The 7,843-nt window shown below is 37.0% G+C and overlaps 1 protein-coding gene across 1 annotated transcript; it reads right to left on the bottom strand.

Annotated features, from left to right (window-relative positions):
- Nucleotides 1-3,183: 3,183 nt before the first annotated feature.
- LOC140035162 (uncharacterized) lies at nucleotides 3,184-4,645 on the bottom strand. The gene has a single exon (XM_072074963.1). The coding sequence runs from the start codon at nucleotides 4,345-4,347 to the stop codon at nucleotides 3,367-3,369; it is 981 nt and encodes a 326-aa protein (XP_071931064.1). The 5' UTR covers nucleotides 4,348-4,645; the 3' UTR covers nucleotides 3,184-3,366.
- Nucleotides 4,646-7,843: the final 3,198 nt, after the last annotated feature.

Below are 7,843 nucleotides of genomic sequence, written 5' to 3'. Positions count from 1 at the left end.
ATCATAAAAAATTAATACTTTATGAGCCATTTTTTTAAAAATATTTAATTTATATTAAATAAATAACCTATCAATTTTCTTTTTGCAAGAATATTGCTATAATAATTTTTAAATTTTACTTACAAATATTGATATATTTATCATAAATTAAATATTTGAAAGTAAAATACCCGTAAAGAGCCGGCACTTTAAATGAGTAATGCATGTTTGCCCATAAATTATACTCTTTAAAGTTTATTAATTGTTAATTAATTTATAGTACTTTGTCGTTCATTGGATATGTAGCACAAATGGCAAATCTGGTACAAAATTCTAATTTTGCTCCCTAAAATAATATTTTAATCGTTTGGACTAAATTTGCAAAGGATTAGTAACCTCAGGGGAGGTTTCTGCAATTATCCCTAAAATTTAACCAACTGAAGTATTTGCTGGTTGCGCGCAAATCCCAAACTCAATCACTCTCTCTCTCTCTTCTTCCTCTTTTTTTTTTTTTTCATTCCTCCCTCACCTTAATTAAGAATTTAATCTCTTTTATGTCTACCAATATAAAAGTGCTTATTTCATATTTGTAGTCGTTTTAGAATTCTCACCAATCACATTAACCTTGATATGTTTCCCACGATTCAACAAAAGAGACAAAAGTTTTAGACCTTGTTTGGATTGTCATTTTTCCTCCAAAATTTTATACATTTTTCGCGAACATAATTTCCAATTAATACATTTTTACCTCACATATATCAAATTACTACAGCACGTTTTTGTACAAAAATTTCTGAAAATAGCAACCCAAATGCAGACTTCTAGCACAACATAAAAGTATAATTGATACATAATAGGTGGATGACATTTTTTTTTTTTTTAAAAAATGACATGACCTTTCTAAGTCTGATTTCATTTCAGTAGGAGAGCCCTCAGCCTTATGACATGACATTTAAGTCTGATTTCATTTCATAAAGGAATTGGAACTATGAGTATGATGATTTACAGTCAATTTTTTCCAAGAAATTACCAACATGTATTGTCACCACCATTGCGGAGCCACAAAAATTTTCTAAAACGGAAAATCGTGATAAGTTGGGGGTGTTCTTGCGGACTTCAGAATTTGAACATCGCTTTAGAAACTTATTATTATTAGTTTAAAGTTTAAAGTGGTGATTGTTTGTTAGCTATAGCAAGCAGATAGAGCATAGCGATAATGCCCGTCGTTTTCTTCTTCCATTTTCAGTGGTCTCAGGACAAGGTGCCAAAATACTTGAATCGGAAAAAGAAGAGAGAATATTCCGAAACATAGCCCCCTCGGCCTCGTGGCCTCACTCTTAGAGCCTCTCGTCTCGGTCTAGCCTTCACATCATGTCTGACGTTACATTACAGCACGTCGGACCAACAGTAGTGTGACAGACAGGTGTTTGTGTTTTAGTCCAAATTTGAGAAATTTACGAGAATATATAATCAATAGGTGGGTTCTTTGTGGGTTTACTTAGATTGCTTTATCCGTTAATTTCTGTGTTTGTTTTGATTGAGTGTGTGTGTGTGTGTTATTTTCAGCTTCTGAAAAATACTAGAATATATAAGTGTAGCTTTAAAACAGAGCACAACAAAGAATGTTTTGAAAAAAAAAAGAAAAAGAAAAAGAAATGAATCAGAGAGAGAGAGTACCAAGGGGCGTGTACAGTTGCAGGTGACACGTTGCTTGCAATAATTTCAGGCAGGCAGACAGGAAAAATCATGATAAAAAAAGGCGTTTGAGATGACAGAACCCACCCCACAGAAAGGAATGTGCCAGTGCATCAGTTCAAAAGAGAAACTATATAATCAATCTGTAACAAATGAATTGCAAAAGCAATTCATTCTTTTTCACTCAAGATCATCTAGAACCATGATAGTGTACTAGTACTAGTATTGCTATTCAGCTCAACTTTCCAGAATTCAGTAGCGTCCGTCCTGAGTTTTCAGTTCAAAACACCACAATATCATGTCCTATTTCAGCTTAACATCCTTGAATGATTGTTAGCAGTGGCCATTCCTTTGGCATTAATTTGCAGCATGGTTGGTATTAACTGAGTCTGCTAGTGAGAGTATCAGCCAAGAAATGTTACAGAAAGGGAACTTGCTTTTCCTTTGTTTTCTTCTCCTTTAATTTATGCTCTCTACCAAACCCCCCCACAAAAAACAAAAGGGAAAAAAAAGAGGCATGGCAGGTAGAAATGCTGATAGGCGCATGAACATGAACACGCATGAACATGAACATTTTTAAGTTGGGGAATCTATTAGCTAGCCTCAGGGAGGAGATACATTATTATACATATAGAGAAATCCCGTGATCCTTTGAAGCGGCAGTTGCGTCTTCAGCTTCAACTGTTCCATTCAGTAGCCAGAGAAGAATAACATCTGGATTCCATCCAGTTGGGAAAAATACGACATGAGTTTCTATCATAATGTAGTTTTTTTTTTACCAATGATTATGAGGAGAGGTCTGCCCAATGCTAGAATGAAACACAATCTTCCTTTTGTTTAGCAGAGTTTATTGTTCTGCATAAACCTGAGCTCTACAACAATAAAGCATGATATGGGAGGCAATTTTCCGTCTGTGCAAGAAAAGCCCATAAACATGCCTTCCAATAAATGCCCTCATCTGCCTCAATATCATCATAAAAGAAAGATTACAAAATCACAAAATAAAATCAATCTTCCAATTATCTGACTACAACTGCAGCTGGAAAGCCAAATGCAGGGACACGCAAAAGGAACTACACCCCGGTTGTTTTTGGCGGGGTTGGGGCCTTTTTGGGGGGGGGGGGGGGGGCCTTGCGGGGTGTTGGAAAAGGAAATGTTATAAAACAAGATCTGAAACTTCAAAATCAGAAAATGGAGAGGAAAGGAGAGAAGTATTTTTTGTGCCTCGTGCAGCTAGAGTGCAACTGCAACCTTTAATAAGTCATAAAATGTGAAACCAAGGGTGCCTGAACACATGTTAGGACCACCGACCACAACAATTTCTCCCCATTCATGACAGGATGGATGGCAAGCATTTAACGGGCTCGTTGGTCCAATAATTGTCCATCAATCAATATGCTGACATTAAAGCATTTTCATTTTGTTTCCATCTGCTGACACACACAGTTGCTTCCAAATCCCAAAGAGAAAAAAGGGGAAAATAGAACAGAGATGACGAAGAGCAAGCCGAATCTAAAACATGCAAATGTATTTAAGTGTCAAATGTCTTTACCAAATTGCATATACAATAGCATCATGGATTACATTATAAGAGGTTCCACAATTTTAAACTGCCAGCATGTCCACTTTGTTCTTGAAGTTGCTGTTAGAACCCACCCAGAACAGGCAAGGCTTCAATGTCTGTTGAAAAGCTTACTCTCGCGATGAATCCATGTCAATAGAACTAAACAAATCAAGAGCATCTTCATAAATGTCGCTGGAAGAGCTTACAGATTCCTCAACCTCTTCGAATTCGTCCATTTCATTACTCTTCATGAAAAGCCTTAATTTTTGTTCACATAATCTCAACTGGTCTTCCAACACAGCCCTTTCTGATTCATGCCTCTCTACAAGCCACTGCAATGAGCTAATAACGTTGTCATCATAAAGCAGCTTCTCCTCAGCCAATCTTCTGTACTGCCTAGATTCCATTTCAATTAAACTCTTCTCATTTTGCAGGCGCAAAATCATTGCCATTGATTCCTCAACAGCTGTGGCAGATGACATTCTCTCCTTCTCAAGTTCCAACAGAGCCGAATTTGCTCTGCGCCTTTCAGCCTTGATCAATCTTCTCAGTGCCAATACATCAACTTCCTTATCTTCATCACAATGCTCGTTTTCATCATCATCGCCATCATCATTACCTTTATTACACTCTTCACTACAAACATTGGTGGCCTCATACTGACCATCAGCGTCACAATTCAAAAGCTTGGTTTTTTCCAATTTGTCTATTACAGGGGAACCTGAATCATGCACATGCTTCAGTGGCTTAAATTTGCAAGATGAAATTTTTGAACTGCATTTCACATCGAAACCATGAGTTTCACAAATCCCCTTCCTCAAAGAACCTGACTTTCCACCAGAATCGCATAAAAATCTGAACTTTATTAATTTCAGCCCAAAACCCAATAATAGAAACAGTCCTAATACTTTTAAAATCTGCTTATAACTCCAAAAGATCAAAAACCCACATCCAAACTCTGAATTACAACTCAATTGCTTCAAGTACGAGCTAAGACAAGTAAGAGAATCCATCAAAACAAACCCCAGAAAATACTGCAAAACCCTCTTACGTAATTCAAGAACAGAGCAGAAAGCTAGTAAGAAGCAGAGGTGACTAAGAATCTGCATATAGGTGTTGTGGGATTCTTAAATTAATTCAAATGGAATTTGTAACATGTGCTTAACAAAGCTTCAATTGCTTTAGAAAACAGATTGAGCTACGCAAAAACTGAGAGCGGGCTGCGTGGTAGGAGAAATGGGGAGTGTGCGTCTGTCTGGGGGATGGGAACATGAGAAGAGGGCACAACGATCTAGGAGAAAGGGTAGTTATCAGAGGAGTGCACGAACTCAAACGTTATTTTGTTTCTTGGTTGCTCTGCTGAAAGTGCCGTTCGATATGGATCAGGGGCATATGTGGCATTGGCGGCCGAAGCATCATGGGCAAATTAGGAATATTGAGAGTACCAATTTCATGTTGCCAAGGCTAATTATCTAGGATTTAACACTAAATAATGGCACATTGTACTTAGATACCTTGAAGATTGATACAGTAATGATGTTAGGGAATACAAAAAGTTACTATTTTAGTAGTAACCGAAGAAGGATGGACTGTGGAGTGCATTTGCACAATGTAAGTTAACCTTTAAAAAAAAAATTAAAAACAGAAAAAAAAATAAAAAACAGAGTATGTAATATGTGGTGAAATAAAATAGATTTCAGCACAATAGTGAGATATGGTGAATTAATTGAGGAAGGTTTTTAATTTACCAAAGCAGGCTTGATTAGAGGCTGTCGTTTAGTCAAAATTGCTGGGCCGGCCTCGATTGGTTCAAAGACGTTTTATTTGCTGAAGACCCAATGATGTTGACTCCTTAAGCTAAACAAAAGTCTGTAACGGTGTAAATGACTAAAATTTACACGGATTGGTCGCATATGAAGCAAGCTTTGGCAGTTGAAGCCAGCTTCAACAAAAGCCTAAATGCAATTCCCGGTTTGATTTGACCTTACAAATTGTCTTGTAGCCTTGCAGGGGACTGACTATCTATTTGTAAGGAGCAAAAGAATATGTAGAAGACAAGACAAGATAGTATATGTGGAGAAGGAAGAAGAATTTTCTCATAATTATATCAGAGGAAAAAAAAAAAGGAGAAACTGATAGAAATAAAGAGGCTGAAACAACAAATTAAGAGAAAATATACTTTGGACGAATGCATGCATGTAATTAAAGTCCTGTCCGAATGTTATGGAGCAAAATTTCAAAACATGAGAGCATGAAGCTCTTTTTCTTCATCTTCTTCTTCGCCTTTTTTTTTTCCTTTTGATGGGGCCGATTTTAGGCGGAGAAGATATATATATATATACACACACACATTTTAAAATCTTATTTGCTTCCGTTTGGTTTTGAAGTAATGCTATTGTTTACCGCCCAGATCAGATCAGATGGGATGGGAAAAAAATAGACGTATATATGAGCTTGACGTGAAAGTTGGTGACAATTGGAGTAAAAGTTTTGTTTACTGCATTGGCACTATTATTGTTTTTCTTCAAAGAAAGTTGTGACTGCGTAGCCGATTGGAATGCTTGAAGCAAGAAATTCAGTGCCCTATAGAACACGAGAAAGAGATTCTTTTTAGGTTAGATCCCTGCCCTTACCTTTCACCCAAAGGCTAAAAACTAATTCATTCTTTAAAACAAGCTAAGCTGCTGCTGTGAATTGTGAAATCGCGTAAAATGCATCGATGCGTTCCCCCAAATCCTTAGGCAAAAACTCAACCACTTCAGACAGTCCACAATTCCTGTACCATTAAATAAAAAGTGGAAAAGAACTAAACACAAAAGTTGTTCAAAGTTGTTTTGCCGGCCGCAAGCAGCAGCAGCAGCAGCTGAAGATAGCTGATGAAACACAACAAAATGGTAAACTGAATAACAACAGGAATTGTTTTTGGGCTTTTATGACAAGGATCCAACACTTTTTAGTTAGTGTCGAACTTTTCTACACGGCATATTAATCATTAATGGAGGTGCAACCAGAGTTTCTGACATACCCAATCTATATATGAAGATGTCTATGTCCCTGACCAAAAGAGATGAGTGACATATGGCTACACAGAACACAATTAGTAACATATAACATCTTCCACACTTTCCCCAACCCCCAGGGAGGGCTCAAGGTTCACGAGTTCAATCTGCAGGACGTTTTATTTGCAGCAAAAAGAATTCACAGTCCTATTTTGACATATGGTGAACAAAACCACCACATTTTGAAGACCAATCTAAGCAAGTACCGGTTACAAAATGCCCTTCTGCAGTTCCTTACCTTTACACTCACAAACCTGCAAGGACTCAAGAGCTTCCTTCATTGTTGGAGGACAAAACTCGATGCAATGCATTCCTAACCTCAAAATTCTGTAAGCATCGATCATAAACACGTAATCTGGATCTTCCTTGAAGATTTTGTGCACATGTTTAAGAGATCTTTCTATTTGATGCCATGACATTTCCCATTTGCAGCCATCCTTGGCCCACAATACTACAGATCTATCCTCGTCAGAAATATCGGAAACTTTTTTGGCAATTAAACTCAGGAGTAGAGTGCCAAATGAGAAAACATCAGGTATTACGGAAAAACCACCTCTTCACAAAATCTAAAAATTTCGTGAGGAAATTAGAACTGTCTTATCATCAGAAATGAAAAGGTGGAATCAAGAAGATAAGAACTAAATAAAAAAAAAAAAAAACGATAGAACTTTTCCATGATGAAACAAAGTGCTTGAACAGAAAATTGTCGTAACTTACATATAGAAACTTAGATCATGCATACAACAAAAGTAAATGCTAATATAGATACCCCAGCTTTCTGTTTAGACAACTGTGCTCTAATTAAGGGAAAAGGCCTGGATTTCTTCAGTTTTCTTGATGGGAATTCTACATCAAAAATATTTACATTCATGCATTCCGTATCATTTGGTTATACGGACGGCCTTAATCTATACTCCGTTATAGTGGAAAGAAAAAGAGCATTGAAATTAAATGTCTTATGATTCAAATTGACTAAGCTAGGTGGCCGTCATTGCCTCTGTTTAGTCAAGTTAATTTTGATCTACCAGAATTTAGTTGGTATTTGAGCGTGTTATTCTGATTGGGAGCCCAAAGCCAGTGAACTACTTTGGCTGTTTAGATTTGAACTCTCATTTCCTTGGTATGTATTAGCTACTGCGTTAAGGATTCTTTACCTAAATTACAAAATTGGCGACATCACAGAACTCGTATAGTTTGCCTTATCTAGGTGTCAACTATGAGGAAGCTCCAACTTCGGTTAACTGTTTGCTTCTGATTTGTGCTTATCTTGTACGCAGATGTAATGCAGACGATGAAAGAGCCATACAAGATCAGGAGATTTGATAAATCAGACCTGGAAATACAGCCTGGAGATTGCATCCGCTGGTTGTAGATGAATGTAATGTTGAAGTAGATAATTTGAGCACTTATCCTTTTTTATTAACTTTTCCGTGGCTCTTTTGTTCCCCTGGCTTGTCAAGTCCAGTAGTAATTTTGTTTCCGACATGGATTTACTGTCTCGTTTGAACAAATAGATGTCTCAATTTTCTTTTGGCTGTAACTATTT

This window comes from Coffea arabica, chromosome 2c (genome assembly GCF_036785885.1).
Source record: "Coffea arabica cultivar ET-39 chromosome 2c, Coffea Arabica ET-39 HiFi, whole genome shotgun sequence".
Taxonomy (NCBI): Eukaryota; Viridiplantae; Streptophyta; class Magnoliopsida; order Gentianales; family Rubiaceae; genus Coffea; species Coffea arabica.
The sequence above is the reverse complement of the archived record's forward strand: the minus strand, read 5'-3'. Positions and strand labels throughout refer to the sequence as shown.

Bases quoted from the DNA above. Each gene is read 5' to 3' on its own strand.
- LOC140035162 (XM_072074963.1), bottom strand. From the start codon at position 4,347: ATGCAGATTCTTAGTCACCTCTGCTTCTTACTAGCTTTCTGCTCTGTT.